The sequence below is a fragment of the Lissotriton vulgaris genome, chromosome 5 (assembly GCF_964263255.1).
Source record: "Lissotriton vulgaris chromosome 5, aLisVul1.2, whole genome shotgun sequence".
In the NCBI taxonomy this organism is placed as follows: domain Eukaryota; kingdom Metazoa; phylum Chordata; class Amphibia; order Caudata; family Salamandridae; genus Lissotriton; species Lissotriton vulgaris.
In genome coordinates this window covers 1813770457-1813795138 of record NC_141693.1, presented here as the reverse complement: position 1 = coordinate 1813795138, position 24682 = coordinate 1813770457, and the positions used below count along the sequence as shown (strand labels likewise).

The 24682-nt window shown below is 44.2% G+C and overlaps 1 protein-coding gene across 1 annotated transcript in view; it reads right to left on the bottom strand.

Annotated features, from left to right (window-relative positions):
- LOC147717283 (uncharacterized) overlaps positions 1-15574 on the bottom strand; it is a 261309-nt gene extending 245735 nt beyond the window's left edge. Inside the window, exon 1 of the mRNA XM_086924227.1 lies at positions 15045-15574. Coding sequence (XP_086780353.1) covers positions 15045-15216 — 172 coding nt within the window. The 5' untranslated portion in view covers positions 15217-15574. The remainder of the gene's footprint in view (positions 1-15044) is intronic.
- Between the last annotated feature and the right edge of the window lie 9108 nt (positions 15575-24682).

Below are 24682 nucleotides of genomic sequence, written 5' to 3'. Positions count from 1 at the left end.
TGTAGACGTAGGACTGAGGTCATCTAGGTCTCTACTGACTATGTTAGACTTAAGTAGTTTTGCCAGCTAGCTCAGAGGTCACTAGAAACTTTCTCGAATGAATAGGGAGGGGTTAACTTCCCTGATTTAGACAAGAAGGGATTAGCTTCTGACAACCATATAACATGACAACTTTGCTCCCCCAGAATAAGGAGTAGATCTCCAGAGTCTTGTGAAAACAATAGACAGCTAGTTCACTCAGTCAATCGTGCATGCTTAATTTCACCAGAGTGCAGAGAAATAGAGAGACGGGCGTTTTCAATAAAAAGGTGTTATTTTATTGAGCAGTCTTCTTTCTCATGCAAGAGAAATGAATTGCCACAATTGCAATACTTATCATGAAGTAAAGTGCGTACAGTAAAAGGAGTATTATGAAATAATACTGTAAAAGCATTGATATGGTTTCTTAGCCATATGATACTTTAAAACGGATAAAATATTTACATACATAAAAACATTGACTAACGAGCTCAACTGGTGCTTCTAAGATACGCCTACGCCGGTGTACCTGACCTAAGCCTAATACGTGGGAAGTAGTAAGTAAGTTGCAGTTTTAAGTTAAGTTGGGTTTTTGCCAAGAATCTGAATCAAGAATTCTCTTTAAGGTTTGAATCAGCTCCGTACCTTGGTTATAGAATGAAGGAGGTCTTGTATCTCGTTTCTCAGGACTCGATCTCCCAGTCACCCGCAAGGGTGACTGGAAACACCGGAGCTGGATTTCTCGGCGTGAGAAAAGGCAGCTTCTTTCCTGGTGTGTCAAAGGGAGGGATGGCTTCCTTCGGCTCTCGCATCAGCTGGGCTTCGGATAAGTAGATAGCCGCTCTGCTCCACACCACCGTGTCTTGCTTAAGGCAAGTGTTGGTATATTTATACCTGGAAGGTGCCGTGTTTGACGTAAGGTTGGACATAAGACATCAATAAAGATGTCACTAAGAACGGACCGTTCTTTTAGTGCTCGCAGGAGTTCTATGACAAATCAAAACAAAGGCATGGGGAATTCCCAGGTTGCTTGAGGTTTGGTATGTCGAAAGAACTCGTTGTGCTCTCTAGGAGTTTAAGGAAGTAGCCTTGCCGTATTTGGGCTGCATGGGCTATGACTAAATATGGGTATGACTCTTATGCCTTTATAAGGACAGGATTTATTATAACCATATAAGGGCATAAATCTGGAATATTTAATTAGGGTCCTAGATACATTCACAACAGGGGTACAGGGGTATTTTTAGGGTTCAGGGCTAGGTTTGGGTTTTGGGGTACAGGGGTATTTTAGGGTTCAGGGGTAGGTTTGGGTTTTGGGGTACAGGGGTATTTTTAGGGTTCAGGGCTAGGTTTGGGTTTTGAGGTACAGGGATATTTATAGGGTTCAGGGTTAGGTTTGGGTTTTGGGGTACAGGGGTATTTTTAGGGTTTAGGGATAGTTTTGGGTTTTGGGGTACAGGGTATATTTATAGGGTTAAGATGGGTTAGTGTTTAAGGGTGTTGGGGTATTTTAAGGAGTAAGGGTGGGTTATGATTATGGGGTGCAGGGGTATTTAAAGGGAGCAGGGTGGAATTTGTTGCGCGGGGCAAGCACACCCGGAGCTGGAATGTACAGAACATGGGAAGAAAAAACAATGAAATATTGGGCACAACGCTCGCTTTTTTTCCCGTAATCCCGCGCCCCGCATACGCCCACACCCCCAGCACACGCCCACAGCACATGTTATGAGACATGGCATGAAGGGCGGAATGTACCACACACCCCCAGCGTTTGTCACGCCCCTAGCACACGCCCAATGCACAACACAGACACCCCCACAAGGGACTACTTTGCTGGCACGGTTCTTTTACCTTTTAAATGTATATGGTGGGCGTCTGCATAGCCTATGTCCTTCTGCTGCAACTGCCCTTTCCAACAATGTATTGGGTGTTGTGATTGGTGCTGTGGTTCCTGAGATTACCCACCTCAAAGGTTTGGGCTCTCTCTTTATTATATTACTAGCAGCCCGTCCCGACCTTGTCCGGGAGCAATCAGGCTTCCCCGACCCCCGCCTGCCCCGACATTGCCCAGCAGCCCGGCGTCCCCCACCTGCCCCGACCCTCGCCTGCCCCGACATTGTCCCCCGGATGTCACAAAGGCCCAGTGTTGAGGCGCTCTGCATAAATCTCCATGGCAGATGCTGTAAGTCCCTGTCCCCCGCCTGCCCCAACCCCCGCCTGCCCCGACATTGTCCCCCGGAGACTTTCCTCAGCCGATGTAAATTGTACCCTTCTGTTTTGTTGTAACTCTCCGTCCCCCGCCTGCCCCGACCCCCGCCTGGCCCGACATTGTCCCCCGGAGCTTTACCTCAGCCGATCTAAATTCTATCCTCCTGTTTTGGTGTAAGTCCCCGTCCCCCGCCTGCCCCGACCCACGCCTGCCCGACATTGTCCCCCGGAGCCTAACTCCCCGCCCCCCGCCTGCCCCGACCCCTGCCTGGCCCGACATTGTTCCCCGGAGCCTTACCTCAGCCGATCTAAATTCTATCCTTCTGTTTTGGTGTAAATCCCGTCCCCCGCCTGCCCGACATTGTCCCCCGGAGCCTTACCTCAGCCGCCGCTCCTCAGTTCACCGCTCCTCGCCGCTGGTCACCGCTTCTCCCGCCGGTCCGCTGCTCCTCACCTCCTCCCCCGCACCATGTCCGCCGCTGGTCACCGCTCCTCCCCCACGCCATGTCCGCCGCTCCTCCTCGCGCTCCTGGACGCCGCACCTCCCCGCGCTCCTGACATCTGCACGCAGGTCGCGGCTGGCGCTACTTCAAGGGGACTACTTTTTTTTATAATGTACATTTTTTAAATATAACGTATTTTTTAACTTTATATAGCCTATGTCCATCTGCACACCCTGAGGATTACAACGATGTATTGGGTGTGTGGATTGGCGCTGTGGTTCCAGAGTTTACCCGCCTCAAAACCTCAAAGTTCTTCCTTTATAATAGTAGTAAAGATTAGTATGGATTCCATGCCTAAAGCACAATACATTAGATAATGGGTTTACCCGCATGACTCCAGCCTGTGGTGCTGCTAAAAAGTGTTCTAATTTCATGTATGTACATATTTTTGACATCGTTGTGACCCGGGGTGTACCTTATAACTGTGTGGGACTGTATTATCAGTTTTGCTAGAGGAGGTCTGGGGTGGACAGCGTGTCGCACTATCTCTGTGAGGGGTGGGGTTAGATTAGGAATTGTCCTACGGTGTGCTTACGATTAATGTTATAACAATTTGAGTGGGCCTAGTACTGCTGGTAATATTTTCGAATGTCTTTTATGTCCAACAGTACCTGATGTTCATGTTAATATGATTGAATATGTCTATTGAGTATAAACGTTTTTTACATACATCCTGTGTCAAGTCTCTTTTGTGATGTTCAGTGTATTTATCGCGAGCGACTGCTGTGCCTTTGCTTTATACATTGCCTCTGAATTAAGCCTGGCTGCTCAGTGCCAAGCTACCCAAGGGTGAGCACAGGTTATATGGCGAGTGTAATGACCCGCCCTTAACAGAAGTGGGCTTTGTTAATACTGAAGCACACGGAGTTCCATACTCTGATGGCAAAAACATAATGCATCTGAGTTCAAATGGCTCACCTTGTGGTGAGGTGACTCCTTCCTCAACTGGGTGTGTGTTGCTGCTGTGCCTGCAACTGTGGGACAAGGAGGGTTGTAAATCTTGGGGGTGAGTTGTGCTAGGACAGCTGGTACCCCTGTGGCTCAGCAGGGACATATCATAGTGAGGGTGTTGGTGCGGATGCTCTTTCCCCTATTTCTCCCGGTGGTGGAGCTGATGGTGGGGATGGTGCTGGGGGTGCCCATAAAATGTGTCTACCGCCTCCACCCCAAGGCTCTGCAGGAGGCGCCAGAAGTCATTAGTGCTCAATGTCTCATTTTCCCTGTATCACCGAAAGAGCGCACGTAGCTGCTGTCGCTGAACTCCTGCTGCCTCGGGAAACTTAGGGACCAGCACGGCTGTGGAGGTGTATTCAGGAGTTTCAGTGTTACTGCTGATGTTCCAAGGATGGCTGCTCAGCTACAGCCACTTTGCAGAGCAAGCAAAAAAAAGGCCACACTGAAAGCATGGCTGCTGCAAGCTGAGCCATAGAAGGATGCTGTACTCAGCTCCCCATTGATGCAGGGCAGTCTGGCGGTGTACCCTCTTCTATGTTCTTGTCAGCATTATAACTAGTTATGTCACAATAGAGGAATGTTTTGATCCGTTCTGCACTGTGCATGAGGGTGTATCGGGTTGAGCGAGGGAGCCACCATCTTAAGATCATTTCATTTGCTGTCTTCCAGTCTGTGCTGTGTAAAATCTCTGGTCGCAAGCACACTTTCATAATGATTTCTACTAATTGTCTGGAAATATTAGGGGCATATTTCACTCACACTGTAAAGGTCTATGAAATATTCTTATATAAAAAATAATAAATCTGTCTACACTTGTTAACTTGGGCAAAGGATTGTTAATTGAGCAATTTGCCTGGCGTAGGCACCAGTAAACTTCACCACATGGTGATTGGCAGAGTTTTTGCTTAACTCCATGCTCCAAACAGAGCGCGTAGTGGGCAAAACTCCACGAAATCCACCAACGGAGCGGACTTTATTGCTCACCTCTACTGACAACCCCTACTGATCGGGCGGTTGGAGGAAGTGCTCAATGCATTGAGCCAATTAATTCACCGTCTGTAGAAATGTGCCAGTCCTCCCAACTTTAAATAGGTTGGGTGGACCGTCAATTTGGCGAACAGGATCCTCCGTCTCCTTTTACGATGGAGTACCATGTCTACCAAACTTTAAAGCAGACCACTTATCGTTTTCAAAACTCTAGCTTTGAAAAGACATTGTGTGTACTGAGTGTAATATTATTTACAACGTTCAACACTAGGTGTGAGAATTTTTTTTATTACGCCTGCATCGTTGCGCATATTTAGGGAATCTCACACTTTGTGAAGGTATACAACATTCCCCATATTTGTCTGAGGCCAGCATAGTTTCACTTTGACCACCTGACAGATTTATGCTGTAGCCTGATGTCCTGTTTATCCTGAATGGGCCATTAGGCTGCTGGGAACTCTTGGGCATATTTACAAGGGGATATCACCACCAGAATATCACTTTTTGTGATGTTTGTGTGGCAATATCAATATCCCCTTCTTCTTATTTACGAAGCAGCATCAAGCCCCTTAATGTGGCTTAACAACGCCTTGTAAATAAGGCCCCTTTTCAAGCTTCACTTAGCGTGAAAATAGGCGTGCAATGGTTGTTTTAGTGGCCGTTTCACCGCCACACCCATTGCTTTTTGATGCTGCCCTATATTTAAAAGTATGGGGCAGTGCCAAAAACTAACAACAATTAAAACCTGGTCTTAGGAAATTATTAATTTCTACTTGTATTTTACTCATTTTATGTGTGCTGCATCCCTGCGTTTAAAAAAGTGTGGCGTTACCAATTGTGGATTAACATCGTGCTCTAATATTTTATTGTAAATATTCCGCTCTGTTTCACCACTGTCACCAGAGAGGCCTCCAGTAAGGAAAAATACAGCCATGTCCTTTCTTTTCCCTAGTAACATACTTCCTATTGTGGGACTCCTTGCTGCATGAAGAGGAGACAAAGGGCCTGATGTACTGTTATTCACAAAAAAGTGGTTGCAATGTATGCACAGCTTTTAGCAGATTGAATATTATTTGGCGAACTGACCTATGTACTAATAACCAATACTAATTCATGGGGGGTGGCGAGGGACCTGTTACATTAATATTCATTAGGCAGGTCACGATTTGTGACCCTTGTGATTGGACAGCAGACTACCGTCCCTACGATTGCAACCCAAACCGGAACATTTTTTTTTAAATAGCAGACAGTGTTCCTTAAAGAAATCGGTGCTGCTTTAAAAAAAAATCAGTTTAGGAAAAGTTCAGGGGGTGCATGCACTGCTCCCCTGGACACAAGAACTGTGGCAAGTGACCTCTGAAAATACTAGTGAGCCACGTGCCTTACTTTAATTTTAGATTATAAAGCATTGGCTGGCCATTCATATTTGTTTCTCGCTATATTGCTCTTCACCTTTCTGCTTCACTACTTTGGGGGTCAAGTGCTAAAAAGGGTGACCGTCCAACAGTAGGGGATCCCGGTGAAAACAGACAATGTGTCACACATGCAACCCAGTAACCCTTGTTTGCCCCAGGAACCTGAGCTTACTCTGACATACTCCATCTCCAACTCCCACAGCATCCTATAATCATTCATGAATTACAGTCAAGCAGCCTCTGTCTTCAGACGTGTCCACAGAACTCCAGATGAAACCTTCATAATTTGATACAGCACTCAGATAAGGCCTGCCAACTGGGCACAATAGCTCAGAGGTGACCTCTAAAGTAGCAGCACTCCAGGTGAGGTGTTGAGAAAGAGATTTGAAAGCGGATACATGTTAAGGCACAGGCAAGGTGCCCATGGTCCCTACGTTCCAACAGGCCACCTGGAAAAGTGAACGTTCTCTCTATTTGACCTCTCTGTTTCCTATTTGTCTATTTACACCTCTCTACCTCCCTTCCTCAATTTCTGACTCAACCTAGCTAGTGTCCGGGGCAAGACATATTTCAACTGGTTTTTGTGACCTTGTTAAAGTTTAGCATGTAATTTAGCACTGCTTGGCATCATGTAGGCTTGAATTAGCAAGAAACTCCGTAGTAGAATTCCATGTTATTCCAGAGTTCGGCCCCAATATATGTCTTTCTCTGGGCCGCCTAAATCCTTAAGATGACACTGCATAAATGGTGTACAGTCAAAATATCGAGTTTTTAATATCGAGTAGCAATAATATCGAGTAAAAAATATAGAATTGGCATAATATTGAATAGACAGAATATAGACTACCAAAACATCAAATAGAATAGTATTAATATCGAATAGAATAGCATTAATATTGAATCAAAAATATAGAATGGACAAAATATCGAATGGACAGAATATAGAATACAAAAATATCGAATGGACAGAATATAGACAACAAAAATATCGAATTTGAGGTAAGTAAGTTAATATTATTTTTAATATTTGCGTAATATAATTCTGTAGCGGGTTGTGGGTTTATAGGGGAATAGGGTGGGAAGTAATTTAATTATAATTAATTAAATATGTTATTTTATTTATTGGTATTTATTTTAAATTAATTGTTAATTATTTATTAATTGGTAATTAATTAAATTATAATTGGTAATTATTTTTAATTGATGAATTGATAAATATGTTAATTTTAGTAATTTATTTTCTGTAGCGGGTTGTGGGTTTATAGGGGAATAGGGTGGGAAGTAATTTAATTATAATTAATTAAATATGTTAATTTATTTATTGGTATTTATTTTGAATTATTTGTTAATTAATTATTAATTGGTAATTAATTAAAATATAATTGGTAATTTATTTTAATAGATTTTTTGATAAATATGTTAATTGTAGTAATTTATTTTCTGTAGCGGGTTGTGGGTTTAGAGGGGAATAGGGTGGGAAGTAATTTAATTATAATTAGTTAAATATTTTAATTTATTTATTGGTATTTATTTTGAATTAATTGTTAGTTAATTATTAATTGGTAAATAATTAAAATATAATTGTTAATTAATTTTAAATAATTGATTAATTGATAATTATGTTACTTTTATTAATTTATTTTCTGTAGTGGGTTGTGGGTTTATAGGGGAATAGGGTGGGAAGTAATTTAATTGTAAGTAATTACATTTTTTTAATTTTTATTTTTTTATCTAATTTTTTTATTTTAAATTAATTAATTTATTGTTAATTGGTAAATACTTTGTATTAGTAGGAAATTATTCATTATAATTAATTTTTATTTGTTTTTTCAATTGATTAATTAATATATTATATAAAATTGTTAAATATTTAAATTAATTTGTAATTGGTATTAATATTTGTTATTTTTATTTATATAAGAAGTATTTAGTTTCCCTACTGTAGCACTCACTGGATTGAGAATAGTAATTTTTACTCTCCCACTATCCAATGCTTTCCCTACTGTTGCACTTACTGGAGTGAGAATAGTAATTTTTACCCCTACGCTATCCAACATTTTCCCTACTGTTGCACTCTTTGGAGTTGGAATAGTAATTTTTACCCCTACGCTATCCAACGCTTTCCCTACTGTTGCACTCTCTGGAGTGGGAATAGTAATTTCTACCCCTACGCTATCCAACGCTTTCCCTACTGTTGCACTCACTGGAGTGGGAATAGTAATTTTTACCCCTACGCTATACAACACTTTCCCTACTGTTGCAGTCTCTGGAGTGGGAATAATAATTTTTACCCCTACGCTGCCAAAGCTTTCCCTACTGTTGTACTCACTGGAGTGGGAATAGTAATTTTTACCCCTACGCTATCCAACGTATTACCTACTGTTGCACTCTCTGGAGTGGGAATAGTAATTTTTACCCTCCCGCTATCCAACGCTTTCCCTACTGTTGTACTCAGTAGAGTGGGAGTAGTAATTTTAACCCTTCTGCTATCCAACGCTTTCCCTACTGTTGCACTCACTGGAGTGGGAATAGTAATTTAAATCTCTACACTATCCAACGATTTCCCTACTGTTGTACTCTCTGGAGTGGGAATAGTAATTTTTACACCTAGGCTATCCAACGCTTTCCCTACTGTTGCACTCACTGGAGTGGGAATAGTAATTTACACCCCAACGCTATCCAACACTTTCCCTACTATTGCACTCACTGGAGTGGAAATAGTAATTTTTACCCCTACGCTATCCAACACTTTCCCTACTGTTGTACTCTCTGGAGTGGGAATAGTAATTTCTACCCTCCCTCTATCCAACGCTTTCCCTACTGTTGCACTCACTGGAGTGGGAATAGTAATTTTTACCCCTACCCTATCCAGTGCTTTCCCTACTGTTGCACTCTCTGGAGTGGGAATAGTAATTTTTACCCCTACGCTATCCAACGCTTTCCTTACTGTTACACTCACTGGAGTTGGAATAGTAATTTTTACCCCTACGCTATCCAACGTTTTCCCTACTGTTGCACTCTCTGGAGTGGGAATAGTAATTTTTACCCCTACGCTGTCCAACGCTTTCCCTACTGTTGCACTAACTGGAGTGGGAATAGTAATTCTTACCCTCCCGCTATCCAACATTTCCCTAATGTTGTACTCACTGGAGTGGGTATAGTAATTTTTACCCCTACGCTATCCAAAGCTTTCCCTACTGTTGTATTCTCTGGAGTGGGAATAGTAATTTTGACCCCTACGCTATCCAACGCTTTCCCTACTGTTGCACTCACTGGAGTGGGAATAGTAATTTACACCCCAACGCTATCCAACACTTTCCCTACTATTGCACTCACTGGAGTGGAAATAGTAATTTTTACCCCTACGCTAGCCAACGCTTTCCCTACTGTTGTGCTCCCTGGAGTGGGAATGGTAATTTCTACCCTCCCGCTATCTAACGCTTTCCCTACTGTTGCACTCACTGGAGTGGGAATAGTAAGTTTTACCCCTACGCTATCCAAAGCTTTCCCTACTGTTGTACTCTCTGGAGTGGGAATAGTAATTTTTACCCCTACGCTATCCAACACTTTCCCTACTGTTGCACTCACTGGAGTGGGAATAGTAATTTACACCCCAACGCTATCCAACACTTTCCCTACTATTGCACTCACTGGAGTGGAAATAGTAATTTGTACCCCTACGCTATCCAACACTTTCCCTACTGTTGTACTCTCTGGAGTGGGAATAGTAATTTCTACCCTCCCTCTATCCAACGCTTTCCCTACTGTTGCACTCACTGGAGTGTGAATAGTAATTTTTACCCCTACGCTATCCAGTGCTTTCCCTACTGTTGCACTCTCTGGAGTGGGAATAGTAATTTTTACCCCTACGCTATCCAACGCTTTCCCTACTGTTGCACTAACTGGAGTGGGAATAGTAATTCTTACCCCCCCCCCTCCCGCTATCCAACGTTTCCCTAATGTTGCACTCACTGGAGTGGGAATAGTAATGTTTACTGCTATGCTATCCAATGTTTTTTCTACTGTTGCCCTCACTGGAGTGGTAATAGTAAATTTAACCCTCTCCCTATCCTATGGTAAATATATTGTATTTTTTTTATTAATACTATGTTTTTATATATATATATGTTTTAAAAAAAAATATTATATTAATTATCTATTCGTTTTGATGTTATTTAAGTATTTTAAGTATTTTTAAGTTAGTTATATTTATTATTTTATTATTTTAAATTACTTTTAACTATTTAAAAACGTCGATATTTTGACTGTCTATATTTTTAACATCGATATTTTTGATTCGATATTTTTGTACTTACCTGTTTGGAGATAGGAAGTAGATATTTTGGCATTCCATATTTTTTATTCGATATTTTGGTATCTCGATATTTTTGACATCGATATTGTTTCAATGATTCTGCATAAATGTCTAGATGGAGAGTGTACTGCCTGCACTGTAAATGTTATTTACATGTGAGTGATAGAAGCTTGTACTGCTACTGCATATGCTGTTTCTGGGGTATGGGTGTTCGTAGGTAAATGAATGGAAGCTTGCACTATTGTTGCTTACACTGTAAATGTTGTCTACATCTGATAGTAGCTTGCACTGCTCCAGTCTGCACTGTAAATATTCTCTACAAGTGCTAAAAGCTTGCACCACTGCTGCCTGCACTGTAAATGTTGTCTACATCTGATAGAAGCTTGCACTGCTCCAGCCTGCACACTAATTGTTCTCTACATATGATCGAAGCTAGCACTGCTGCTGCCTGTATCGTAATTGTTCTCTACATGTGATAGAAGTTTGCACTGCTGCTGCTTGCACTGTAATTGTTCTCTACATGTGATAGAAGTTTGCACTGCTGCTGCCTGCACTGTAATTGTTCTCTACATATGATAGAAGTTTGCACTGCAGCTGCCTGCATTGTAATTGTTCTCTACATGTAATAGAAGCTTGCACTGCCGCTGCTTGCACTGTAAATGTTCTCTACGTGTGAAAGAAGCTTGCACTGCTGCTGCTTGGAATGTAAATGTTCTCTACGTGTGATAGAAGCTAGCACTGCTGCTGCTTGGACTGTAAATGTTCTCTACATGTGACAGAAGCTTGCACTGCTGCTCCCTGCACTGTAATTGTTCTCTACTTGTGAAATAAGCTAGCACTGCTCCTGCCTGCACTGTAATTGTTCTCTACATGTGATAGAAGCTAGCACTGCTGCTGCCTGCACTGTAATTGTTCTCTACATGTGATAGAAGCTAGCACTGCTGCTCCCTGCACTGTAATTGTTCTCTACATGTGATAGAAGCTTGCACTGCTGCTGCCTGCACAGTAAATGTTCTCTACATGTGATAAAAGCTTGCAACACTGCTGCCTGCACTGTAAATGTTCTCAACAATGTGATAGAAGCTTGCACTGCTGCTGTCTGCACAGTAAATGTTCTCTACATGTGATAGAAGCTAGCACTGCTGCTGCCTGTACTGTAAATGTTCTCTACATGTGATAGAAACTTGCACTGCTCCTGCCTGCACTGTAAATGTTCTCTACATGTGATGGAAGATTGCACTGCTGCTTGCACTGTAAATGGTCTCTACATGTGATAAAAGCTTGCATCACTGTTGCCTGCACTGTAATTGTTCTCTACATGTGATAGAAGCTAGCACTGCTGCTGCTTGCACTGTAATTGTTCTCTACATGTGATGGAAGCTTGCACTCCTGCTGCCTGCAATGTAAATGTTCTCTATATGTGGTAGAAGCTAGCACTGATGCTGCTTGCACTGTAAATGTTCTCTACATGTGATAAAAGCTTGCACCACGGCTGCCTGTACTGTAAATGTTCTCTACATGTGATAGAAGCTAGCACTGCTGCTGCCTGCACTGTAAATGTTCTCTACATGTGATGGAAGCTTTTACTCCTGCTGCCTGCAACGTAAATGTTATCTACATGTGATAGAAGCTTGCACTGCTGCTGCTTGCACTGTAATTGTTCTCTACATGTGATAGAAGCTAGCACTGCTGCTGCCTGCACTGTAAATGTTCTCTACATGTGATAGAAGCTTGCACTCCTGCTGCCTGCAATGTAAATGTTCTCTATATGTGGTAGAAGCTTGCACTGCTGCTGCCTGTACTGTAATTGTTTTCTACGTGTGAGAGAAGCTTGCACTGCTGCTGCCTGTACTGTAATTGTTTTCTACGTGTGAGAGAAGCTTGCACTGCTGCTGCCTGTACTGTAATTGTTTTCTACGTGTGAGAGAAGCTTGCACTGCTGCTGCCTGTACTGTAATTGTTTTCTACGTGTGAGAGAAGCTTGCACTGCTGCTGCCTGTACTGTAATTGTTCTCTACATGTGATAAAAGCTGGCACTGCTGCTTCTTGCACTGTTAATGTTCTCTACATGTGATAGAAGCTTGCACTGCTGCTTGCACTGTAAATGTTCTCTACATGTGATAGAAGCTTGCACTGCCGCTGCTTGCACTGTAAATGTTCTCTACATGTGATAGAAGCTTGCACTGCTGCTTGCACTGTAAATGTTCTCTACATGTGATATGTATGTATAGGCATTTATATAGCGCACTACTTACCCGTAGGGTCCCAAGGCGCTTCGACCGCTGCGAAACCCTTCCTGGCTTCCCTGAGAGATGGTCCCTTAATGGGTATCTCCAGGGTGAGACCAGGCATCCCCGGCGGTCTGGTGGGGCCGTTAGTGAAGATGAGGCAAGCTAATGCCCAGAGTTGCCGAGTGTGATCGCTGACCAGAGTGGGCACCGAGGCGAGAGAATTATCGAGTCCGCTGACCCTGGTCCAGAAACCTGCCGCGCCGGGAATCGAACCCTGGTCCCGGGCCGTCCTCTGCTCTCGGGTCTGCCGCCTCTAACCAGTGAGCCACACTACTTCACTATAGATAGAAGCTAGCACTGCCGCTGCTTGCACTGTAAATGTTCTCCTCATGTGATAGAAGCTTGCACTGCTGCTGCTTGGACTGTAAATGTTCTCTAAATGTGATAGAAGCTAGCACTGCTGCTCCCTGCACTGTAATTGTTCTCTACTTGTGATAGAAGCTAGCACTGCTGCTGCTTGCACTGTAATTGTTCTCTACATGTGATAGAAGTTTGCACTGCTGCTGCTTGCACTGTAATTGTTCTCTACGTGAGATAGAAGTTTGCACTGCTGCTGCCTGAACTGTAATTGTTCTCTATATGTGATGGAAGCTAGCACTCATGCTGCCTGTACTGTAAATGTGTCTGCATGTGAAAGAGGCTTGCACTGCTGCTGGCTGTACTGTAAATGTTGTCTACATGTATAAACACTCTCTTTGTTCAATTGAATCATACACTGTTACAACACATGCTGTTCTGGTGCTCTTGTGTGTGTGTGTGTCTGCATGCGTATGCTTGTGTGTGTGTGTAAGAGTGCACTGCTGCTGCTTGCTAAGTAACAGAAGCTTGCACTGCTGCTGCACCTGCTGTTTATGGTGTGTGTGTGTGTGTGGGTGTGTGTGTGTGTGTGAATGTGCACCACTTGCCATTTGTTGTAAATGTTCTCTTTTTGTGATGGATGCTTGCATTGCTGCCGTGCATACTGTTTCTGGGGCTTGTGTCTTTCTGCAAATGAACAGAAGCTTGCACTGACGTCTGTACTGTAAATGTTCTCTTTGTGTAATGGAACCATGCACTGATACTGCACGTGCTGTTTCTGTTGCGGGCGCGCTTGTGTGTGTGTGTGTGTGTGTGTGTGTAAACCTGCACCACTGCTGCTTGCTGTGTAACTGAACCTTGCACTGCGGCTGCCTGTACTATAACTGTTCTGTGTAAGCTAAACTTGCACTCCAGCAGTTTGTGTAAAACAGTCTCTTATGTGTGAAAAAGCTCCCATTGGTTCTGCCGTATTGCAACTGTTGTGTGTGTGTGTGTGTGGGTGTGTGTGTGTGTGTGTGAGGGAAGCGGTGCTACCTGCTCTATGCTGCTACTCTCCATGCCATTCCTGTACTGTGCGTATTAACGGCGCTTGGTGAAATATTTCCAATGTGCAAAAACCAAAACAATTGGCTTAATTAGTGTTCAGTTCTCGTGGCACGTGCTTGAAGATCCCTCTAAAATAGCAACTTCAGACACCAAAACACATGGAGTGGGGGCAGTGTTACTGCAAAGCCCCCCGTACCGCCGTCTGCCAATATGCTGCATGGTTCAGATGCCATGCCCATTCAATCACTGGCCTCGCTGTGGCGGCTGCTATATTGGCCTATGATAACTTCACATAAGTAACAGTGACACGTACCCTCTGCGAATAAACTTGCCAGGACACTGATGGAAGGCATCAGGTGCCTCCATGAACCGAACTTACCCCCTAGTCCTTGCTGCGAATTTCCAACAAGTCCTCCTCCTGCTATTAGCCGTGTTAATGTTGAGTTTGCACACAGCGCCTAATACCAGATACGTTTCAAGGCACAGGCAGAGAGGTCAATAGCCCAGCGCCCTCATCTTCCAAGGCGTCCCTGGGTAAGAGAACTTCTCTCTGTCTCGCGTCTGTTTATTTCTTTGTGTTGACCCTTTACATAGAATTCATTCTTGTTAGCCATCATGGGATTTGAATTATTAGCGGAAAGTGAGAAATTAAATTCAAAATTGTTCGAAACATCATCTCTTGCCAAACCCCCCCCCCCCCCCGCCCTCCCCGCCCTCCCCAAGACGACACTCCATAATGTTTGGAATCGGCGCATTTCTAAGTTCCCCAATGTGGGTAGATAAGGGGTCCTAAGCGCGAGCTGATGAAGGGTATTTGCCCAGGGTCACACAATTTGTATCGTTGGGAAAACAGCCAACTCACTGGCGCTAATGGATGGTAATCAGCATATCATAAAGTTTAAAACTAGACTCACTAGAGGCATATACCGTCCGTTGCATATCGAGCTCACTGGGTACCGTTCAGTGGATTTAAGCGCTATGCGAATGAATCGAAGAGAGCTAGACATACCTTCCGGCTCAGCTACCTGGTGGTCCAAAGCTGGGGCAGGTGTCGCGATACTCGGCGGTTTAGCTGTCGGCTGTGCGGCTTTTTCCCTGAAAAAGAACCCCCACTGCGCTCCTCCGAGGGGCAGTAGGCCGCAGAGCACCAGGAGCAGGCGAAGCCGCCGCCCGCCCTGCATCTTCAACCCCACCGGCTCTTGGAAGTGCTGCGGACGGCTCCTGGCGGTGAATGAATGGATGAATGACGAGGAAACTCTATAACCAAAGGGAATCCCGCTTTCCTCTACCCTTGGTTGGAGCTCGGTGCTGCTGCTCTCCTGGGGCTTCGAGTTTCCGTGGGGCAACCTTTGTCACCCGTCCTGGGCGGGCACTGCTCTTATCTGGCCCGGATTCCAGGATGGCTCCACTCGGGCTGCGAGAGCACACCCAGTGCCGAGAAGGCATGACGAGCCCGGGTGAGTGCGGGCCAAGGTCCGGCCTGACTGAAGGCTGCGGCTCTGGACCCGCCTGCCCCGGGCAGATCCGAACCCGCTCTCCTCATTCAGGATCACCTGCCGCTCCCTTATCACCTCGATGCACTGCCCCAGCCCAACCGGCCGATTGCAACCCTTTTACTTGATTGTGGCAGGCTTGCCAGCTTGCTCCATGCCGAACAAGGGGGCAATTTATCAAGAACGGCGTTAAAATTATCGCCGCTATAGTGGCAGTTTCCTGTCGCTAAAGCGGCGATAATTTTAACGCCTTTTCTTGAAAATATGCCCCATGATGTTTTCAATATAACATTATCATTTTATAAATCAGTGCATTCTGGAATATGCAGCCTTCATTCGAACCAGATGGACCAACACACCCGCTAAAAGGGATTTGTAAAAGAAAAGCAAGGCATGGGGCGACCGTGCAGGCCTCGGGGTGCAAGCGATCTCTTCCTTTACCGACAGAGAAGGGTGTTTTTTTGTGTATGTCCGGTTCACATTCTTCAAGCTCCCCTGGTGATTTCCATGCCTGGCTCTTTAAAAGGCCACTAGTGACAAATGTCTTGTCTGACAAAGCCTTGGGTCCTGAGTCGAGGGCCTTCTCAAGTGTAGCTGGGAGTGGGAGCCAAGGCTTACAATCGGCCAGAGATCAAAGCCACCGTCTTCAGATGCATTTCTGGCCAGTGAGTGACCACAGCTGCCTGCATATGTTTTTTTATCCTGACCCCTTCAGGCTCTAGCTCAGACAGTGCCACTGCCAAGGGTAGGTCACCCTTCTCTACAAGAGGGACCCGGCACCCAGGCAGGGACCTCTGGTCTGCCTGGTTCCTGGCAAGAGTGCCCGGGACAGAATATTCTGGCAGTGCCCCGTGGCCTGGTCACTGCCATCACCATCACCATCACCTTCTTTGAATGTAGAAACCCTACTCTGGAGTGCATCGGCCTGCTCCAGCGGTGCAACCACCCTCTTCTACAGCTCTACCTTTCCCTGACCTTATAAGGACTCCTCTTTCACCCTAAAACCTTTTACAAGCTCAAACCTTTTAGACATTTATTGATTTGAGCTCAGTCACATTTCATGAACTAACGACCCGTCCTTGTAATACCTCGTTTCCAATCCTTGACGTCTGTTTTGGGTGAAGTACAAATCCAGGTTCTATATTTGACTATTTTTCTTACTTTAGCCCTTTAACCTACAAGTTCTCCAAAGTGGTGACAAAAGCATCTAACTGGCAGACCGTAGTACCCTTCCCAATAGACAGAACAGAGGATGCCTCCCATCTTTCTTTGTACCCTCACTTTAGGGTATGCGTGCTGAGTATAACCACCCTGGTCCCAAACCTTGTCACCACTACTGACTCCACTATGACCTAGTTAGACACCAAAGAACTTCCAGTAATAACCAGGCTCGGTGAGTCAAACGTCAGATTGATCTTTACAAACTGGCCCTTATTTATGAAGGGCTTGCGCGGCCGTAGAGCCACTTGCCTGTGACCAGTAGCGGTCGGTGGTGGGAGTGCTGCCGGGCTGTGACGTGGGGCAGGGGAGGGGCAGGGTGGGGGTAGTAAACTACGGAATACGGGCAAATACAGGTAAGTAAACACACATATATATATATATATATATATATATATATATATATATATATATATATATATATATATATATATATATATATATATATATATATATATATATATATATATACAATGGCAAAACTGTGGATAAATGTTGGTCGAGGGCAAATGAACAATCAAGACAGGATTGCTTGGTACCGAAAACACCCAATGCAAAACTCTCAGCAGGAAAACCAATCCACTTGATTTTGGGCTACACGCATGAAGAAAATATTTGAACCAGTTGTTGTTGAATGGTTGCACAGATTGATACTGTAGTGGCGCTGAGTGATGTTGTGGTGGCGCTGAGTGATGTTGTGGTGGCGCTGAGTGATGTTGTGGTGGCGTTCAGTGATGTTAAGGTGGTGTTCAGTGATGCTGTGGTAGCGCATAGTGATGCTGTGGTGCCCCTGAGTGATGCTGTGGTGGTGCAATAGATAGCGTGAGGGCAACAGAGTGAGGGCGATAGAGTGAGGGCGATAGAGTTAGGGCGATAGAGTTAGGGCGATAGATAGAGTGAGGGCGATAGATAGATAGATAGATAGATAGAGTGAGGGCGATAGATAGATAGAGTTAGGGCAATAGATAGATGTGTGTGGTTGTGTGTGTGTGGTTGTGTGTGTTGTGTGGTTGTGTCTGTGTGGTTGTATGTGTGTGTGCGTGGTTGTATGTATGTGTGTGCGCGGTTACAGAAGGATGTATGTGGAAGAGAGCAGCAGATCAGCACAGCAGAAGAGAACAGGGAGTTAAAGAAGGAGGCGGGTGGAGAAAAGCAGCAGATCAGCACAGGAGAAGAGAACAGGGAGTTGGAGAAAGGGCGGGGTGGAAGACAGCAGCAGATCAGCATGGGAGAACAGAACAGGGAGTTAAAGAAGGAGGAAGGAGGCGGTGGAAGACAGCAGCAGATCAGCACAGGAGAAGAGAAGATGGAGTTAAGAAGGTGGTGGGGTGGAAGAGAGCAGCAGATCAGCACGGGAGAAAAGAAACTGGAGTTCTCTGTAGCGTTCGACACAGTTTGCCACCGCACCCTAATACAGCACCTCAGCAACACCGGAATCCAAGAGAAGGCACTCGAGTGGATCATCTCGTTCCTCGCCGGAAGAACCCAGAATGTCCGCCTCCCCCGTTCAGATCCGCAGCCACCGAAGTCATAGGTTTATTTTAACTTTCTGGTAACTACATGTCCCAGAATGCTTGTTGTTACCTTGTGAGTTAGAAACAGGAAATGATGTAACTCATTTTGAAATTACAAAAAAACACAATCTTTAGAGAACTAACCAACCGTGACCAAGGTATAGGAACACCGATGACTGAAGAATAAAATAATAGCTGGAATTCACCTGCAAGAGTGCGCCCTCCTTTTGTTTACACTGGGCTCAGTGAAAACGGCGAGAAAATAGAAAGCTACAGTGGCTCTGCCTCGAGGTCTCGCACCAAAGCAAGCGCCATGCAATCCGGCAATGTTTGAGCCAAAAGAGAAAGAATATATATAAATAAAACAAATTCCGTTGCGCGCACTGCATCGAATTTGGCGATGCAGTGCGCGCAAAGAAATTTGTTTTATTTATTTATGTTTACTTACCTGTATTTTGCCGTATTCCCCACCCAGCCCCGTCCCAAGTCACTGCCCACCAGCACTCCCAGCACCGACCGCTACTGTCTGTGACGCTGCTGCGGTGTAATCAATGCGCCACGTTGCGCCCAATTTATAAAGTGATGCATCCTGGCTGATGCGTCACTTTGTAAGGGCCTGCGCTACATTATACCTGCGTAAGGTATAATGGATGCAGGGTGGGTTTTCCCCGGCAAAAACACCTTGAAGAAGTGGCGCAGTGACATTTATGAGATTTTACTACGCCACTCATATGACCTGACAGCGTCAAAATCCTTATGGCTGCTTCAAGCATGCGTAAGGATTGACGCAGGTCTTTTGACCTTGGACTCACCCACGGGTAATGACACATTTCTTGAGTTGCGTTAGATTTCCGACACACTCCGGCAATGTGTAATTTTTGCACCACCAGATAGTCAGAATTCCTGACGTATCAGTAAATCCTTGCGCCATTTTTTTGTTTTTTCCCAGCGATGCGTCACGTTTTTATGAATGAGGCCCTAAGTATACAGCATCAATACACAGATTATTTGATAGATCCACTAAATCCAAGTTAGGTCCACTTGAACTCTTCTAAAACAGCTCAGATCTGTCTCTCACCCACTTATTCATGCACATAAATGACGTCATGGGACCAAGTATTTATCCATGACACAGCAATATGTTGCCAGACGGAAGAAAACCACATAACTCACCAGTTGAGGTGTTGGAGGCTCCTCTAGCTAACACAGTAAGGTATTGGGATGTACCCCAGCCATACAACAGGAGGCCTCTCTAAAGGAAATCTAAAGACAGTTTGTGGGCTTCATTTGCAAGAGCATTAAATGAATACACTAGCCCCCACCCCACTTCACTGCAAACTGTAATGCACTCAAGTTTGGTTAGCAACATCTTCAGCAGAGGAATCAAGTCCCTATCCTAACCTGCTCCCTGTGCTCAACCCTCTGGTGGCTTGGCGCAAAGCAGGCACGCTTAACCCCTTCGATGCTGGTGACAAAGCCAGCTCGTCATGGGCGTTACCTGCGCTGCGCGCATGACGAGCTGGCTTTGTCACGTAACGCGGGTTTTTTGAATTTTCAGCGCGCAGCGGGAAAACCCGCTAGCGCATATGCGGTTAACTTAGAGGCAATGTGTAAAGTATTGATGCAGCACTTCAAACATTAATAAAGTGAAAACACAACCCAAAAAAATCCCACACCTATTTTGAAAAGTAAAGTAAAACGTAATAAATGGTTTGAGACTAAAACAACAAAAAGCCAAGAAATAGGACCGGAGATATGCAGTTTAAAAAAATGAATGCGGAAACAGTGCTTTGAAGTGCAAAAGCACCATCTGTGGTTATCTGTTTGCGCTGGACTGGGACAAATTCACAAGTTGAGGTAGACCGCAATGGAGCATGGGCCAGATACAGGGACCAGGATAGGTCCGCTGAACACAGTATCTCAAATCCAGGTTGCGGACATTTTGAAGTCCCACATTGAGAATGCATTGCGCAGAGGCGGCTGTGAGGTCCTGCATCGAAGATTTGTAGTGTAGTGGCAGTTCTGAAGAGCTGAGGTGCTACGATGCAAGGTCCTGCATAGAGGATGCATCACGCAGCTGAGGTTCTGGGGCGCTTCAATGTGAGGTCCTGCGTCCACAAAGCATCGTTCAGCGGTGGTTCCAAGGAGCTGCGGTCCTGCAATGTGAGGTACTGCATCGAGAATGTGTCATGCAGCGGAGTTTCAGAGGAGCAGCGGAGTTCTGCGGTGAAAATGCGTCATGCTGCAGTGGTTCTGAGGCAATGAGGTGAAGCGTCAAACTGTGTCGGTACTGCTTGGATCACAGGTTGGGCTGGCATTGCACCTTCAGGCCCACTTCCAAGGGTCCAGGACTGAGGTGGTACTACTTGGAGGCAAGACTAACAGCAGGCAAATTCCAGGTGGTGGGTTCAAGGTGAATGTACGAGGTGATAGGGTTTGTGGAGAGGACAGGAAGATTTGGCGCTCAGCGTGTTCGTTTAGAGTAGTAGGAATGAGTAAAGTTGTAACGGTGCGACAGGTCAGAGGAACAAACCCAGGAACTGCCCCTGTGGAGGTAGGAAAACGGTGCCCTACCGTATGGGTGTATGAAAAGCTCCTGTGCACACGTCAAGGTAAGGGGTTCTTAAGTAAGAACTGTACAATAATCCTTAGAATAGACAAGAATTTAGATAGTCGAAATCCAGTGAAGTGTGCAAAAAGATTCATAGTTCGTTTTTGATCAGTACATTAAAACAACGTAAGCCGACACGTGTTTCGTCACATCGTGTGAAGGGTGAACAGACAAAATATCGACTCCAAAATATCGACTGGACATAATATCGAGTTTTAAATATAGACTGGACAAAATATCGACTGGACATAATATCGACTACAAAAATATCGTTTTTCAGGTAAGTGAAGTAATATCGACTGTTTAAAATATAGATAGCAAAAATATCGAATTTTTAATAATATATAATATTTTATAGTGTATTTTTATGTAATAATATGTGTGAAAAGTGTGTATTAATGTTATAAAATATTTTATTAAATGGAATTTGTTTTTTTAATAATTGCGTTATGTAATTCTGTAGCGGGTTGTGGGTTTATAGGGGAATAGGGTGGGAAGTAATTTAATAATAATTAATTAATTAATATATGTTTGTAAATATTTATAATTAATAATTAATTGATAATTAATAATAATTAGTTAATTAATTAATATAATTGTGTACATATTTTGAATTAGTAATTAATTGGTAATTGATTAATTGTAATTAGTTAATTACATTAATTAGAGTACATTTTAATATATATAATTTTGTGTTGTTGTTAAGTAATTAATTGGGAAAAAATAATATTAATTATTAAAATAATTACAGCTAATGTGCTAATATATTTACTTTATTGTTATTGTTAAATAATAATTAATTGGTAATTAAATAATATTGATAAATTTTGGGTAAAGGAGTATTTTTAGGGTTCAGGGTCAGTTTTTAGTTTTTGGGTAAAGGGGCATTTTTAGGGTTCAGGGTCAGTTTTCAGTTTTTGGGTAAAGGGGCATTTTTAGGGTTCAGGGTCAGTTTTCAGTTTTTGGGTAAAGGGGCATTTTTAGGGTTCAGGGTCAGTTTTCAGTTTTTGGGTCAAGGGACATTTTTAGGGTTCAGGGTCAGTTTTCAGTTTTTGGGTAAAGGGGCATTTTTAGGGTTCAGGGTCAGTTTTCAGTTTTTTGGGTAAAGGGGCATTTTTAGGGTTCAAGGTCAGTTTTCAGTTTTTGGGTAAAGGGGCATTTTTAGGGTGCAGGGTCAGTTTTCAGTTTTTGGGTAAAGGGGCATTTTTAGGGTTCAGGGTCAGTTTTCAGTTTTTGGGTAAAGGGGCATTTTTAGGGTTCAGGGTCAGTTTTTAGTTTTTGGGTAAAGGGGTATTTTTAGGGTTCAGGGTCAGTTTTGGGTTTTTGGGTAAAGGGGTATATTTTAGGGTTCAGGGTCAACAAATAAGATTGTAAAATTTTTTTTTTATTATTTTCATTTATTATTTAATTATTATAATTTAATTTAAGTATTTTTAAGTATATTTTAGTCATTAAAATTTAATATTAATTTAATTTAACACTGTTTTTAATAAAGTCGATATTTTTTACATCTATATTATTGTTAACGATATTTTGTACTCGATATTTTTGTACTTACCTGTTTGTAGATAGAAAGTCGATATTTTGTCTGTCGATATTTTGTCAACGATATTTTTGCAGGTCGATATTTTGGCAGTCTATATTATTTCAGTGATCCCGTGTGAAGATGTGACACTTTAGGGCTGTGTTCTTATGAAGAGGGTAGGAAACGCACTAGCGGCAGGGGTAAAGCCGGCTGCGACAGGTGGGAAAGAGCAAGGGCAGTGGGCCCTGTCTAGCGTGTAGGCCTAGACTCTAGCCTCTGGACGGGTGTATCCAGGGGCCGGAGGCTAAGTAAACGTAGCGGAGTCCAGCGGTGACGGGTCTCACGGATCCAGGTATGGGATGATGGGTTCAAGGTGGTTGGAACCTTTTCTGTCCCTGAGGTTCTAATCAGGAGGCCGGCCAACTAGCTCTTGGAGTCACTCTAGTTGTCTTGGGTTCAACATGCTGGTCCAGTCATTCTCATTCAGGCAGCAGGGCAGCTGATAAGCAGTCCTTCTTGCAGGGCAGCACAGCAGTCCTTCTGACTCTTCCACAGGTCCAGAGGTGCAAAGAAGTGTCGTTTGGAGGGACTATATATATACCTAGTGCACACTTTAAAGTAGGGGAGGTTTCTAGAGGCCACCGCCCCTTTCCGTCCTCCCATAGGTGCTTGCAGTTTCCTGCCCATGGCTCCAGCTTATCTGGCATCACAAAAGACTAATGCCAACCCCTTTTTAAGAGAGCGCTGGCAGAGCTTTTGTGATGTACAATTGTGGTAGGTGACAGCTCCTCTCCCATATCAAGTCACAAATGGCCATCCTGCCAACAACTATTCTCCTATTGTCTCATTGTCTGAACAACCACCAGGGAACCTATTCATTATACCCAGAATACAGGCTGCCGGCAACAAATGGTTAGGACAAGAAAATGCCAACGTTGGCATTTTCAGAACAGTGATTTAAAATCTGACTTCACCATTAAAGAGGGTTTTAAATTACAATTCTTCAGACAACAAACTTGTGAATAAATACACTAACCTGCCTCTATTGTGAAGGGTGCAGTTGACAACTTTGGGAAGAATACAGAAGACACTGACAACAGGGGTGTCATCTAGGGTCCAAGGCTGCAACCCCTTGCTTGTCTCTTGAAACCCCTGGCACTGACTTTGCAACCCCTGGCATCAGAGGTGGTAAAACCAGTTCCAAGAATACAGGAGCAGCGCACCCATATGGGCACTGGATCCCCCACAGCCCTCGTTTGCTTCCTTTTATTTAATGTATTAATAGTGTATAATAGCCTGTTCTTCACTATTAGAGTAAAAAAAATGGAGCAGCAGTATCTGGAACTGGACCTTCGCTGGCAGTTAAAGTAAGTGCAAAAATGCTTTTAAATGTACGCTGTGTGCAGGCTTGTGGTTGTCACAGTGTGTTTGTGTGAGAGAGATTGCATGTATATATGTGTATGTGTGAACATGTGTGAACATGAGTAATAGTGACTGATACTGAGTGTATTTGTGAGTGAGTGTGAGATCATATGAGAATGTGAGTGTAAGTGTGAGTGCAGGTGGGCGTAAGTGCGAAAGTAAGAGCAAGAGTAGGAATGAATGTGAGTGAGAGTGAGTGTGAACGAATGCTTGAGAATGAGTGAGCCGGAGTGAGTGAGAATAAGTGAGAGAGAGTGACAATGAGCAAGTGCGATTAAGTGCCCGATTCCGATCTCACTAGGAAAGCCCTCCTTATGAATCGGACCCGGAAGGCTTTCCTAGCGAGCCGCACTGTGAGAGTCCGTCCGAGTGAGTATGATGCAACCGCATGGATACGGACTCGATGGGGCCGGACTCTATGGGAGCTTGTGTACAGACGCGTACACAGGCTCCCATAGCAAAAAGGGGGTGGGTGCGGAAAAGCGTTCACACTGTGGCGGGCACCCCATTTTGCCTGCCACACTGTGCAAGCTTGGATCGGGGGGACCCATGGGCACCCCGGTAAAAGATTATGAGGGCCTCGGGTGAATGGGGCCATGCTCCGGTCCCATGCAGTACGATTACAACAGCCGTTTCGTCTCGCTTAGACCGAGTCCATGAGGTTGACCGAATCGTGCATCGTACTCGCTCGGTCGGAATACGGCTCCATTGCGCGGCACGATTCAGCTATGAACAAGTCGTATGGACAGGATTGAGTTCAGAAACGATTCGGTCGGCGCGTACGTGATTTTCTCATCGTACTCGGTCGTTCAGACCTGTGTACGATTCAGTCGGAAACAAGGCAAAGAATCGGATCCGGGAAAG